Source organism: Dendrobium catenatum, unplaced genomic scaffold (assembly GCF_001605985.2).
Source record: "Dendrobium catenatum unplaced genomic scaffold, ASM160598v2 fragScaff_scaffold_101, whole genome shotgun sequence".
NCBI classification, from domain to species: domain Eukaryota; kingdom Viridiplantae; phylum Streptophyta; class Magnoliopsida; order Asparagales; family Orchidaceae; genus Dendrobium; species Dendrobium catenatum.
The window spans coordinates 227,778-242,722 of record NW_021318563.1 but is presented as its reverse complement, the minus strand read 5'-3'; the positions used below and the strand labels follow the sequence as shown (position 1 = coordinate 242,722).

Below are 14,945 nucleotides of genomic sequence, written 5' to 3'. Positions count from 1 at the left end.
TGCAAAAAGGGCAAATAATGAAAAGTAAAAAATCTCCTGGGCAGACCTTGCTTCTGAATCATAAGATCAAGAGCAAGATTATGCTTAAACCCTTGTTTATGTGTTTATTTGTTTGTGTATGCATGTTTTTGTTCGTTGTATTTTTGTTTATTTTCTTTGTTTTCTTTAGGCATATTTATTTATTTGTTTAATTTTCATTCTTTTTCTTTTACATTATAATTTTAAATTTTTCTTTACTTTTTCTTTTTGTGAAGTTCTCTCTGATCAGCACACACATTTCACCTTACTAAAAATAAAAAACCTACCTACTATTTTTTTTTAACTCTTATATAAGTTTTAGTTGACTTCTTTAAAAATAGTCAAAGGAAGAAAACTCATGATTTTTTCCCTCTATCTCTTTTCGCTTTCGATTCAAAATCTTTATCATATTATAAATTGAATTTTGAAACTAATCTTTTTCATCGCCTTATATTTTTTCTATCTCATAGGGATCTTTTGCAAGTTATTTAATCCACCTCATAATTTTCTTAATCAAGTAGTTCATTTTGTTAATCGAATGGGTTTACTTTTGTTTTTAAAATTTTTAGAACGGTGGCATTTAAAAAAAAAGGCCAATGACGTCAAATCAAAAGATGCGGAATGATGCCAAAATTGAGAAAGATACACAAAGTGTATCAAAAATTAAAAGATGCAGAAAGTGCTCTTAAAAAATAGATAATATGCATAAAATGAGCCCACAAAAAGTAATGCATACCTTTATTGTACTTCTTAAATCTTAAGAAAACACTTGATATTTTTGATACTTAAGCTTAAAAATCATGATTATTGATTCTTTTTGCATTAATCTTCTATTAGATATGTTTTATGAAAGGAGTTTTGAAAATTTAAATATTTCTTTTTCTAATTTGTTTCTTGATTTAAATATTATATTAAAAAGTTTTTGAGCCTTTAAAAGAACTTGAGCTTGGATTAATGATTACTGAATTTCTAACTTTTCTGGGTTATGCATTGTCAACAATTCCTTACAAAGTTTTTAAATAAAATCATGAAGTAACTTTATCATTTTAAGAATAATTTTTTTTTGTTTTCAATAGATCAAGAATCGTGTTGTATTTTAATCGATTATTTATGCCCTCTTCTTTTTGATAATGTCAAAGGGGGAGAACATACTGTTGTACTTGTAACCTCTTTTTCAAAATATAAAAAAAAATTGTTTTCTCCTATTTTTTAAAGTTTTATTATAGTAAGGGGGAGTTTTATTATAGGAAGGATAAAATGTTTTTTTTTCTTTTTTGCAAATCCAACCTGTAATATTTATCATCATCAAAAAGGGAGAGACCGTTGCAACTCAAGCCTATGAGTTTATGGATTTGATAATAACAAATATTATGGCTCACTTTTTATTATCTACCTGTATTTATAATATATTTTTTCTTTCTATGATTACTAACATTTTAGAATTATAGTGCACCTAACAAGACTTAAGTTTTGCAAAACATGTTCTATTTGTGAATTTCACTAACATATTTTTTGGTTTGTATGGGTGGTTGCTTTATTGTAACCTTTCTCACTTATTTTTATTTTAGAGTTCTCTATTTTTTGTCACATTATTCAGGAAGATCCATTAATCAGCCTGGACGATCCGTTAAAAAAAGAAACCCTAATTAGGGCATCCTGGTTAAGGCAGCCGGCTTTAAGCACATCATCTTGGATAATCTTTGTATCAGCCAGGATGATAGGCTCAATTCAGAAAGAATTAGCCACTAGATCTATTTAGGTATTATTTATTTTTGGATATCATCTAGGACATCATCCTAAATGATGCAATATAATTATGCCTAAATTAATTTGATAATTATGGAAAGCAATTAAGGCTTGATTGATATGATCACATCATCCTAGATGATCGCAGGATCAACCGAGATGATCAGTTCAAAAAAACTTAGTTGTTCTTGGACTATCACATATCGGATAGCTTCTTTCAGGGCGATGCTTTGGACGATATGTGCTTATTTGAACTAATCGTACATGACGATATACTATCAGCCTGGACGATATGAGCAAAATTCCTTCTAATCATCTCAAATCGTCCTGGATGATTGAGCTTAATTTGCACTATTGTACATGACGATATTCATATCATCCTATATGATAAAGTTGGCAAGTTGTAATAAATGAGCTTATTTAGAGCTCTTCTATTTATACTTTGAGAAGGCACTTAGTATTTGTCTTAGGCAGCCCTTGAAGCTTCATTCCTCTAGAGGAAACTTAAAGAGAGAGCTTGAATGGGAGAGACGGAAGGGTGGAGTTTGAGAGAGGGAGAAGATTCTTGGAGGGGGTTTCAACGTAGAGCTTCACCTTAGTATCAATAAATTTAGGCTCGTCTTGAGGGAAGTTTTGGGAAGAAGAAGATATCTTTGGTGTCAAAGGACCAGGCTACTCCATCACACCGGGGAAGGTGAAAGTATTTTTGTAAGGCCTTCTCCGCTTAGCTGTGGGGGCTAAAGGAGAGACACTGAGTTTAGTGCAATACAGGGCAGGGACCTCCGAGGAGTGGATGCAGGTCAAAGTTTGATCGAACCACTATAAATTAGGTGTGTTATTTTCTTTATTATTTCCGCATTTAATTTCTGCACTTTGATTTTCTTTGTGGTGAATCTTGGTTTTTGGTTTGGTTTGAGTTTGTGTTTTGATCAAAAGAATTTTTAAAATACCAATTCACCCCCTCTTGGTTAACCTTGGGCTAGTTCGTAAGGGCTTAACATCCCTAACAAACTTTCACAGCCTAATATATTTTAAATAAAGTTAATGTTTGATCCAAGAAGAACAAGACACCCTATGAAATTCTTAAGGGTAGGACACCCAGTCTCTCTGACCTTCATTTCTTTGGAAGTAAAGTGTTCATTTGAATAATGGAAAATCTCAACTAGGAAAGTTTGACCCCAAATCTGATGAAGGAGTATTCATAGGGTGCTTGAATGTTAGAAAATCCTTTGTAGTTTTTAATAAAATGACACTAGTGGTATAGGAGAGCACTCATGTTATATTTAATGAATCTAAAAATTCTAGACAGTCTAGGGTTGAAGAAGAAGAAGAAGTTGTAGAAATCACCCAAGCAGTAGAATTTTCAAATCTAAAGGAAAATGTATTACCTTAAAATTCACTTCCTAGATAATGGAAATATTCTTTAAGTCATGCTAAAGAACTGATCTTAGGAGATCCATTTGAAGGTGTTAGAACTAGGGATTAACTTAGAAAATAAGTAAACCACTCTACCTTTATCTCAATGACTAAACCTACCTATATAAATCAAGCAATATCTAATGAGTTCTAGATCCTAGCCATGTTGGAAGAGTTAAATTAACTTTTGAGGAAAGATGTTTGAGAACCTGATGAAAAAATTAAGGAGCAGAGTGTGGTTGGAACTAAACATATTTTCAATAACAAAATGAATTATTCTAGTGTTGTGGTTAAAAATAAAGCAAGATTAGGGGCTAAAAGGTATAACTAGATAAAAGGGATAGACTTTAAAGTGACCTTTCCCCTATAGCTAGATTGTAAGCCATTAGGATGCTACTAGCATTTGCCTTCTTTAAGGGATTTATGTTGTACCAAATGGATGTACAAAGTGCCTTTGTAAATGAGGAGATAGAAGAAGATATATATGTTGAATAATTTCCTAATCATATTTTTAAATTAAAAAAGATATTATATGGACTAAAACGAGAACCTAGAGTATGGTATGAAATACTAAGCTCATTCCTACTATAGAGGACCTTTATTAAGGGGAGCATTGACACCACCCTATTTCTTAGAATAGGTATGAGATAAATTACTCATTGTCCAAATTTATGTTGATGATATTCCATTTGGATCTTCTGATAAAAATCTATGTGATTAATTTTCAGAAATAATGAGTAAGGAGTTTGAGATGAGTATCATGGGAGAACTGACGTACTTTCATGGATTTAGTATAAAGATGAATGATGATGAAATTTTCCTTATGGAATCAAAATATATTAAGGACATCGTTAAGAAATTTAAAATGGACAAAGCTAAGCAATAAACACTCCCATGAGTTTTAATATTACATTAGATAAGGATTCAAATGGAAAATGAGTTAACCAAAAGAAAAATAATGAAATAATTTAATCATTTCTTTACTTGACTACTAATAAACCTAATATTATTTTTAGTGTTTACTTATATGCTAGATTTTAGATTGATCCAAAGCAGTCACACTTGACTGTAACAAAGAGAATCCTTAGATATCTCTTAGGAACTTAAAACATAGGAATCTGATATCCTAAGCATAACACTTCCTTTGAAATAATAGTATATTATGATTCAAATTTTATAGGATGTAGATTTGATAGGAAAAGAACTTCTAAAATATTTCAATTCATAGGACTGTCCTTAGTCTCCTGCTTTAGTAGAAAATAGAACTCAATTGCTATGTCCACTACTAAAGTTGAATACATAGCCTTCGGAAGTTATATGGCCCAGGTTCTTTAGTTAAAGAAATAGATACTGGATTTAGGATTACCTGTAGGCACCATTCAAATCTTATGAGATAACACTAGTGCCATAAGCATATCAAAGAATTCAATCTAACACTCTAGGATAAACTACATATACATAAGGCACTATTTCATTAGGGACCATATTACCAAAGGAGAAAAAGAGCTACACCATGTAGCCACTAAAAATCAACTTACTGATATCTTTACAAAATCACTGGCCTTTAAAACCTTTAGCACCTTAAGAACCAGATTAGGTGAGATATACATTCATGCTTCAAATTGATGTGTCATGTTTCTCTTTTTGTTTGTTTTATTTGTATGTAAGTTTTTTATTATGAGTTTTTATTTTAGGTTTTAGTTTTTCTATTTTTTTCCTTTAGTACTTTAAGAATCAGATCTCTATTCACTTCTGTTGTTGATTTATTTATGAAATTTTTAATTTATTTTTCTTTAAAAGTATGTAAGTAGTGATTGGCTCCCCAAAAAATAGTTAAAGGAAGAAACATTGATGGCTATTTGTCTTCCTCTAACTCCTTTAGTTGTACATTTTTTTCTTGAATCAAAATCTATTTCAAATTAAATGTTATACTTTGAAACAGAGATCTATTTTATCTTCCTACAATAATTTATCAAATATGAATTATGTTCAAAGTCAATGAATCTCTTTCAAGTTTTCTTAATCAAGTTGTTTGCATTTATCATATGGATAGGAATCTGTTTTGTTATTTATTCTTCCTTTTATAAAAAGGTAAGCTTGTCATCTCTTATATTTGGAAGATAATCTCATAACTGAGTTTTTTAGATTTACAAAGGAAGCAAATATATAAAAATAAAAAGAGGCACAAAATGTAAAAGATGTGCAATGACCACCAAAGAATTACAAGATGCACAAAGTTCATCAAAAAATCAAAATATGTGTAATGTGCACCAAAAACTGATAAAAGAGGTACAAAATGAGCCCACTATGCGTTAGCATGTCTTTCTTTCAATTCCTTAAAATCTTAGAAGACTCCCCGTGCTAAAGTATATCTCTAACACTAAAATTTCAAAATCATGATTCTCGTATTGATTATTTTGCAAAAATTTTCTATTCGATATTTTTTTGAATCGAAGTTTGAAAAGATCACTTTTCTTATTTAATTTCTTTTATGAATTAGATTTTTGTTCATAAAGGATTTTGACCTGTAAGGAGTCTGAGATAGGGTTGACAAGAATATTTTCTAACCTTTTTTAAATTTTAGTGGGTCAATTCATTTCTTGCTGATTTCTTTTAATAATGAGGTAAATTTATCATTACTGGAGTAAATTTATTATTCTTATTTTTTTATTTTTCTTTTGATTGTTTTTATCATATTTTTTTTGTGTTCATACTCTTTATGTTTATTCTTCTTTGTTTTAAGAAGTATTTGTATTTATGTGTCATTGGTTCTTATGTTCCGTTGTTTCGTATTTTTCTTCCTTTTTGTGATGTCAAAAGGGGACTAATATTTGGCTATTTGTTATTATTTACATATTAAAAAAAGATTTTATTTGCACTCTTTTTTCTTTTTTTTGGATATCATATAAAGGGGAATTTAGAGGAAAGTAACTTTTTGAAAATCCAAAAACAACAATGTTTGCCATCATAAAAAAGGGAGATTATTACAAATATGATCCAAGCACTATGATTTTGATGATAACAAAAAAATATTATGTTTATTATTGCTTTCTCCTAATTCTGTGATATTTTGTTTTATTTTTTTTGTATTAAAGTTTCAGGAAATTAGTCCACCATCCACTTAACATTTTTATCAGCTCAAAGACTAGGTAGACTAGGGTTACAATATATATTTTTTAATTTGCTCTATTTTATTTCTTTCAAGAATCATGTAATTGGATGAATATAATTGTTGAGTAACCTTGCACATACATAGGGGAAGAGGGAAAATTGCTTTTTGAGAGAGTATTTTTTTAAGTAAATTATATTGTACGATATTGGCTTTATACTGTATGACTTTATTTGATACTATATGATTTAGTTCATACTATATGATATGTTGTGCTCTATAAAAACCCTATTGCGGTTTATGACCCCTAGTCTGAGATTTTGATGATGATAAATAATGTTGATTGAATTATCTTATTATTCATTGAATATTTTGAATGTTACTTTTATCTATGAGTACTAACATTTCAAGGAGATCACATACTGCTCAAGATAACAGAAGACTCGAGATTTGGTAGAATAGGATGTGAAGGAGTCTATAACTTCATATTTTTTATTTTTTATTTTTTCTTTGTTTCTTGAGTTTGGTCATAAAACGTGTATGCAAACTGAGTAACCATGCACACACATAGGGGGAGAGTTTTTTTAAGAAATTTTTTTTTTCTTTAGATCATACTGTATGATTTTAAATCATAGTGTACGAAACACTATGGCTCAACAGCTATTTTTTGTAAACTAATCATACTATATGATAACCGTCGCACTATATGATTCATTTTCAATCTAAAACCCTAATTGCTAGATCAATTTAAGCATGTTTTTATATCATTAAATTTTGAACTGCTCATACTGTATAAATGTTTAAATACTTGCTAAAATTAACCCCCATGATTAATCAATTAAATCAAGGCTTAGATAATGATTGGTGATTATACTATATGACCTGTTTCGTACCGTATGACAAATTGAGGCTATTTTTTTGTCATCCCGAAGATAGTATCAGATGATCCCTTAATTGTTGAACTAATCATACTGGGTGATGTATACATCGTACCAGATGACCTAAATATTTTAACTGAACATATTGTACAAGTTGGATCATACTAGATGATGATTAGAGAAATTTTTTGGTCATCCTAGCATTCATCCTAAATAAACAAGAGAAATATAGTATATTATATTGGATGATATTTATATCATACTGTATGATGTATTTCAAAATTGTTGCCTATTCATACTCCTTCGTACCAGGATGAAAGCTATTTTGAATTGATTGTACTATAAGATCTGTAATCATACTGTAAGAATAGAAACAACTAAATTGAAAATCTTAGGGTTTCATGGATCCTGATATTTAAGTAATGCTTTTGTCCTTTAAAAAAGAGATAGAGAAATATGACAAAGGAAGGGAACTCTTAAGAGGGAGCTTCTTGATGGGATAGACTATGTATCACATAAAAAGGAACTAGTGTGGTTAAACAATCTAGATTAAATATTTTATTGCATGATAATGAACTCTTCCGCATGAAACCTAGCAAAACTATATCTGACATATACATTAGGTTCACCCAGATAGTGACATTCTTGCATGCACTCTGTAGAGAGATTTCTAATTCTAAAAAAATCAATAAAGTTTTGAGATGCTTATCGAGTTCTTATGATGCTAAAATCACAGTAATTAGTGATTCTAAAAATTTAAATATTTATTCAATTAATAATTTACTTGGATCTCTCATTGCATACGACCATGGAGTGAGTGAAGGACAAAATGATATAGGAGAGAAGAAGAAGGAGCGTAAGGTGGCTATAAAAGTAAACAACTCAGAAAGTGAAAGTTTTGTAGTGGAGGAAGATGACGATATAACCTTGATGACCTGATAATTCAAGAATTTTCTTAAAAAAAAAAAGGTGTCATAAGAATAACTGAACAAAGGTAAAAGCTCAAAGAATAGTAAAGTTTCATCTCACACAATTTGCTTTGAGTGCAGAAAACCAGGTCAGCTCCAAGTTGATTGCCCCAACATAAAGATCCATTCAACTAAGGAGATGGGCAAGGAGAAGCCAAAATATATGAAAGAAAAGTTGAAAACATAAAAGATATTTTGGGTTGACTGTGCCTCAGAATCATCAAAAGAAGAAGCAGAGGAGGAGGTAATGAATTTATGCATAATGGCTAATGATAATCTTGATCAATCAGATCAAGATGAGGTATGTCAACTTTCATATGAAGAATTGTTGCTTATTTCTGAAAAAATCCATGATTCGTGTAGAAAGTTAAACAAAATGCATGTTAATCTTAACTTTGAATTTAATACTTTACAAACTAAGCATGCTAATTCAGTTAAAGATCAATTTGATTTAGATAGAGATCACGTATCCCTGCCTGATGAGTTTGATGCATTAAATAAGAAGTATATTGAATTAGAAAAAGAGTAAAAAAAATTCGAAAAAAAAAGAGAAGAAGTTTGAGATCCTTCTCTTGAAGGCGACCTGAAGGCGCTTTAGAGGCGATTGCGTTTCTGCTGTGATGTGGAGTGGTTTTTGCTTGAGATCTTGCTTGATCTCGTGTTCATAGTGTTCTTCCTTAAGATCTTTGTATATACTCACTGTTTTGTTTTAGTATTTTGGTGTTTTTATTTGTTTCTGGTCTGGCTAGGGTTTCATGGAAACCGACTGTGAGTTAGATCCTTCTCGGATCTTGGATAAGGAGGATGATCGGAACATCAAGGAGTCAGAAAAAGAGAAATCTAAGCTTTTAGAAACTGATGGTGGGAAAAATATGGAGAAATCTGTGAGTATGACTTCTAACCCTAAAACTTTGATTAGAAAATCTTTTCCTAAATCCCTCAAAGAAGTTTTATCTGGGGTTTCTGAGAAGGAAAATATGGGTTTAAAAATTTCTACTTCTTCTTTCATGGGGTTACCTGTGATCATGGTTTCTGATGAAGATATTTTAAAACTAGCGGAGCCTTTTAAATTTGCACTTGTGGGTAAATTTGCTTTTAAGAGGCCGGCTATGGAAGATATTCACAGTTTTTTTCAGAGTCTAAAACTTTCGGGTTCTTTCACTGTGAGCCTTTTAGATCCTCGCCATGTTTTCATAAATCTTTCTAATGATACTGACCATACGAGAATTTTCTTGAGGAGATCTTACTATGTTAGAAATTTTCAAATGAGACTTCTGAAATGGTCTCCGGATTTTGACATAAACTCTGAATCTCCTATCTGTCCGGCCTGGATTTCTTTACCTAATCTTCGTATACATTTTTATAATCATACTGTTCTGCAAGCGATTGGGTCTATTTTTGGTAGACCTTTACAAGTGGATCAGGCTACAGCTAATAGATCTCGCCCTTCTGTGGCTAGAATTTTGGTTGAAATGGATATCACGAAAGAATGTCCTAAGGAAATATGGCTTGGATCAGAAATTAATGGTTATACTCAAAAAGTTGAAATAGAAATCTTTCCTATTTTTTGTTCCCACTGTAAGTTGCATGGCCATGATACTAGTAATTGTTTTATCCTTAATCCTTCTCTGAAAAATAAGACTCAGAATAATGGTAATCGAGAAAATGGTGGAGAGGAAAAAGGGGTGCATCCGGTTATGCAGGATTTACCTACACAAGGTAAAATTCAGGAAACTAAAACTATGAAAGTAGTTTGGAAGGCTATTTCTAAGGAACATAGGGAAGTTTTAAAGGAAGATGTTATAGAAAATAAGCAATGGGATATTGTTCTCTATAAAGAAATGCCAAAAACTGCTATTTCCAATAATTTTTCTATCTTGGAACATACTACTAACACTGATAGTGATTATCAGGAATATACTGATGTTATGTTTGATTTAAATAACTCGACTAAAGTTTCTTATGAGTCTTTGCAGATAAAGGAGAGTTGTGGAACCAAAGGGAAATCGATGGCCACATCGGAAAATGTTTCTGTCCTGGAGGGAAGGGAATTAGAGGAGGGCGAGCTGCTTCTTGAACTTGAAATTGAAGAATTATCTCTCAATAATTCCTTGGCTTATGTGGATCCCGCATTCAGTGAGTATGTGGAAAAGGGTAAAACTGTTAATTATGTTTACAATACTAGATATAAAAATAAGAAAAATAAAAATAAAAATACTAAATATGGGAAAGCTGCTAAATCTATGACTAAATCCTTATCTTTTCATAATGATTAATTTCATGATTTGGAATGTTAGAGGGATTGGACCCCCCTCTCTTAAGAATAGGATTCGTAATTTAGTTCGTATTCATAAACTTGCTTTTCTGGTTATTCTAGAACCTATGATAAATGTGAATAATATTGATCATGTCAGTAGAATGCTTGGTTTTAATAAGTATTTTGCTAATACTACTAACAAAATCTGGCTATTTTGGTCGGATAATGTTACTTTAAAATTTATTGATGATCTTAATCAAGTTGTTAATGTTTCTATTTCTTATTTTAACTGGAATGTGAAAGGTTCTCTTGTGTATGCTGCCTGCAATAGATGTGATAGAAGAACTCTTTGGAACTCTTTAACCAATTTTGCTTCTTCAGTTAATGTTACGTGGTTTGTGGGAGGGGATTTTAACATTATCCTGAATGCGAATGAAAGACATGGTGGGGCTGCCCCTAACACAAACTCTATGGATGAGTTTGCTAATATGATTAACGATTGTGCTTTAGTGGATATAGGTTTTACTGGGTCCAATTACACTTGGAATAATAACCGGCTGTGGCAAAGGCTGGATAGAATTCTTTTTAATCAACATTGGATTTCTAATTGGCCTTTAACTGTGGTTGAGCATTTGTTCAGGTCTCTCTTAGACCATTGCCCCCTTCTTATCTCTATCAAGAACAATGATACTAACATCAAAGGTACGAGTTTTTTTAGATTTCAGAATTTGTGGCTACAACATTCAGACTTTTTTCAGTTGGTTTCTTCCAACTGGAATAATTGCATTGCTCCTGATACATCGGTTAAAGGAATGATTAGATTTTGGCTAAAAATAAAAAGGCTAAACCAAAGTTTAAATTGGTGGAATAAACACCATGTTAAAAATATTTTTGCTAACATTAAAGAGTTGGAAGAGAGGGTTTGTTATCTGGAAAATTTGTTGAGTTCTGACCCTCTAGTAACTAAGCAGCTCAATGACACTAAGGAAAAGTTGATTAAGTTTCAGGATATGGAAGAAACCTTTTGGAGACAAAAAGCTTCAGCTAAGCACTTAAATGAACGAGATAGAAATACTAAGTATTTCCATGCTCTGGTGAATAAAAAAAAAAGTCTGAACTTTATTAATAAAGTCAAGGATGAAAATGGTAATTAGATTTGAGGAGGTTATGCTTCATGACTCAGTTATCAGATACTTTACCAATATGCTGGGTATGAAAATTGATATTATTCCTATGGTTAACTCTCATCTTATTGAAAATACTATTTCTGATGAAGATAACCTTTCCCTTACGGTTGCTCCTATGGAGAATGAAATTTATTTGGCTGTTATGTCTATAAATGCTAATTCGACAACTAGTACTGATGGTTATACTTCTATTTTCTTCCCAAAATGTTGGCATATCATTAAAAATGATTTAATTGCTGTTGTTGTTGATTATTTTGAGGGTAATAGCATGCCGAGATTTTTTACTTCCACGACAAATGTTCTTATTCCGAAAAAGGATAATCCTGAACATTGGAGTGATTTTAGACCCATTACTCTTTGTTCTTTTTTTAATAAGCTTACCTCAAAGATTATGCTCGCAGATTAGGATCTTTGCTTCCTAATATTATTTCTCCTAATCAATCTGCATTTGTTAAAGGTATACTTATTTCTGACAACATTTTACTTACCCAAGAATTAGTGCATGATTTGAATTTGAAAACTAGAGGTGGTATTTTACTGATAAAGCTGGATATTTGCAAATCCTTTGATAACTTGTCTTGGGATTTCTTATATGATATTTTAGTCTTATTTAGTTTTTCGAAATTGTTTATAAAGATCATAAAGAATTCTATTGAGAATGTTTGGTTTTCTGTTATTCTTAATGGGTATTCTAATGAGTTTTTTTATTCCTTTCAAGGGATTAGACAAGGTGATCCCTTGTCTCCTTCCCTTTTCATCATTGCTATGGAATATTTTTCTAGAAGTATTAATGCTCTTTTTGAAAATTATCCTAGTATGTATTATAGATCTAAAAAAGGTCTCCCGATCTCCCACCTTAGTTTTGTGGATGATTTCATCATTTTTGCTAATGGTAGTTATAATCATGTTAAAAGATTTAAGAATTTTTTGGATCTTTTTTCTTTAGAAAGTGGTCTCTCTTTTAATACTTCTAAATGTGCTTTTTTCACTTCCAAATGTATTACTAGAACTAATATTAATAGAATCATTGCTTACAATTGGATTGAGCATAATTCTTTGCCTTTTAAGTACTTAGGGGATCCTATCTTTAGAGGGCTCAAGAAATCTCATTTGTTTGATGAGATCATTAAGAAGATTCAATGTAAGATTTCCTCTTGGGAATATCACTTTCTTTCTTATGGTGGTAGGTTAATTATTCTCAAGAGCACTTTAAATTCTATGGAATTCCATTTATTGCAAGTTATTAAACCCAATATTTCTATTGTTAGGAGATTGGAAAGAATTTTAAAGAAATTTTTTTGGGGCTCCTGTGAGAACATTCATAGAATGCATTGGTCTACTTGGATTAAGCTTTGTGGGCCTTTAAATGAAGGAGGTTTGGAGTGCAAAAACATTGAGGATTCCATTACTGCTTCTTCTTTTAAAATGTTGTGGAACCTTAGAAAAAATGAAAGCTTGTGGGCTAGATTTATGAATTTCAAGTATTGTAAAGATAAGCATGTTTCTTTTTGTTCTTATAAACAGGGTGACTCTGCTATTTGGAAAAGAATGTGTGCTGTTAAGCATAATATGGAACCCCTTATTTCTTGGGGCTTAAATTATGGTAATTCTTGTTTCTGGAAAGATAAATGGCTGAGTAAGGAATCGCTTGATAATATTCTTTCTACTTCTTCTGTTTCTATTGAGAAAGTGAATAAATTTTTTAGTAAGGAGGGTTGGAACATGAATACTATACTTAATTTAGTCCCTGCCGAGATTGGTAACAAATTAAAGATGCTAGTTTTGATACTAATCTTGAGGATCAGATTTTATTTAATCTGTCTTTCAATGGTTCTTTTATTTTTAAAAATGTTTGGCATTTTATCAGGGAAAAAGGTGATGTTTCGGTTGTTTATGATAGGATCTGGAGCAATAATATTCCTACTTCTTATTCGGTTCTTGTTTGGAGAATTCTTAGAAAATACATTCCTGTTGATAGTATTCTTTGGAGAAAGGGTTTTAATCTTCCTTCTAAATGGCATTGTTGTTTTCATATTGAAAGTCTTAATCATGTTTTCATCAATGGGGCTATTGCTGCTAAAGTTTGGAATTGGTATGATAATTTTTTCAATACCAATTACTTTTCTGGGTATCTTACTTTTAATCATTTTCTTACTGCTATCTTACACAATTGCAATAGAGGTCACATTAAAATTGTGATGGTTGTTACTATCATTTGGTTTATGTGGTTGGAAAGAAATGATGCTAAGTATAGAAATATTGCTATGAATCATAAAAATATTATTGCTAGAACTACAGAAAAAATTAATAGTTTGTACAAAGCTAATCTTTTTAAAAATAGTCATTTCCGTGGTTTCAAATTGGTTATTAAAAAGCTGGGTATTATTTGTGAGGAGAATAAAGAGGAGGCTGTTCCTAAGTTCGTGAAATGGATTAAGCCTAAAGATAAGGTTATTAAAATCAATACTGATGGTTCTATGGCTTCTAATAAATGGGGTTGCGGAGGCATTTTAAGAAATGCTGAAGGTAATATGGTTTGTGGTTTTGCTGGTCCTCTCTCTTGATGTAGTGTCCCTTACGCTGAGCTAATAGCTTTGTTTCAGGCATTTAAAATTGCTCTGTCGATGGGAATTTTAATGGTTTGGATTGAAGAAGATGCTTTATTAGTTTTACATTTTCTTAATCCTGAAAATAATGGTAATGCTTAAAATTTTTATACTCTTAGGGAGATTAAAGGTATGCTTTCTCATATGGATTATGTGATTTCTCATATTGGGAGAGAAGGAAATGCTTGTGCTGATTTCTTAGCTCGGTTGGGGGATGGTTTAGCTATTTTAACCTGCATTGATAATTCTAATATTCCTGTTATACTCAGAGGTTTGATCAGATTGGATAAAGACAGTTTACCTTATTTATGGAAATAAGTTTCTTGCTGTTAGTGGTTGTCTGTAATTAATTATGGAAATCCCTTTTGTGCTCAGTTAGGACTGGGTAGTGTTGTCTTGACTGCTGGTATTGAGGGGTTTCTATACCCAATTATGTGATTAATCATTTTAGGTTGATAGTAGATATTTTTTTGAATGATTTAATTGGCTGCTGGTGCAGTTTTTTTTTATTATCTTTTATTGCAGGCTGTGAACAGGAATAGAGCAGAAATTATTTCTTCGGATGTGGATTCAAATTGGGAGACAAAAGTATAGAAGAATGAAGAGTGAAGAATGAAGTTTGGAGATTTTGTCAAGTGAAGAATGAAGTTTAGAAGAATCAAGTGTTGGTTTTATTAGTCTTCTGGCTGCTATTTAGTTTGCTTTTTTTCTGTCTTTTGTTTTTGAAACTAGATTGGGACTTGTGGCTCTCTAGGGTTTT

General features: G+C 31.3%; 1 protein-coding gene across 1 annotated transcript; it reads left to right on the top strand.

The window, feature by feature from the left end:
* Positions 1-8,890: 8,890 nt before the first annotated feature.
* On the top strand, positions 8,891-14,727 carry LOC110097224. The gene is made up of 5 exons (XM_020823488.1): positions 8,891-10,289; positions 10,696-11,032; positions 13,447-13,671; positions 14,305-14,456; positions 14,711-14,727. The coding sequence occupies exons 1-5, from the start codon at positions 8,891-8,893 to the stop codon at positions 14,725-14,727; spliced, it is 2,130 nt and encodes a 709-aa protein (XP_020679147.1).
* The last annotated feature ends 218 nt before the right edge of the window (positions 14,728-14,945 follow it).

Bases quoted from the DNA above. Each gene is read 5' to 3' on its own strand.
- LOC110097224 (XM_020823488.1), top strand. From the start codon at position 8,891: ATGGAAACCGACTGTGAGTTAGATCCTTCTCGGATCTTGGATAAGGAG. The intron at 10,290-10,695 runs GTAAAACTGTTA...GGAATGTGAAAG, and splicing joins CAGTGAGTATGTGGAAAAGG to GTTCTCTTGTGTATGCTGCC. The intron at 11,033-13,446 runs GTCTCTCTTAGA...GCATTTTATCAG, and splicing joins GTGGTTGAGCATTTGTTCAG to GGAAAAAGGTGATGTTTCGG.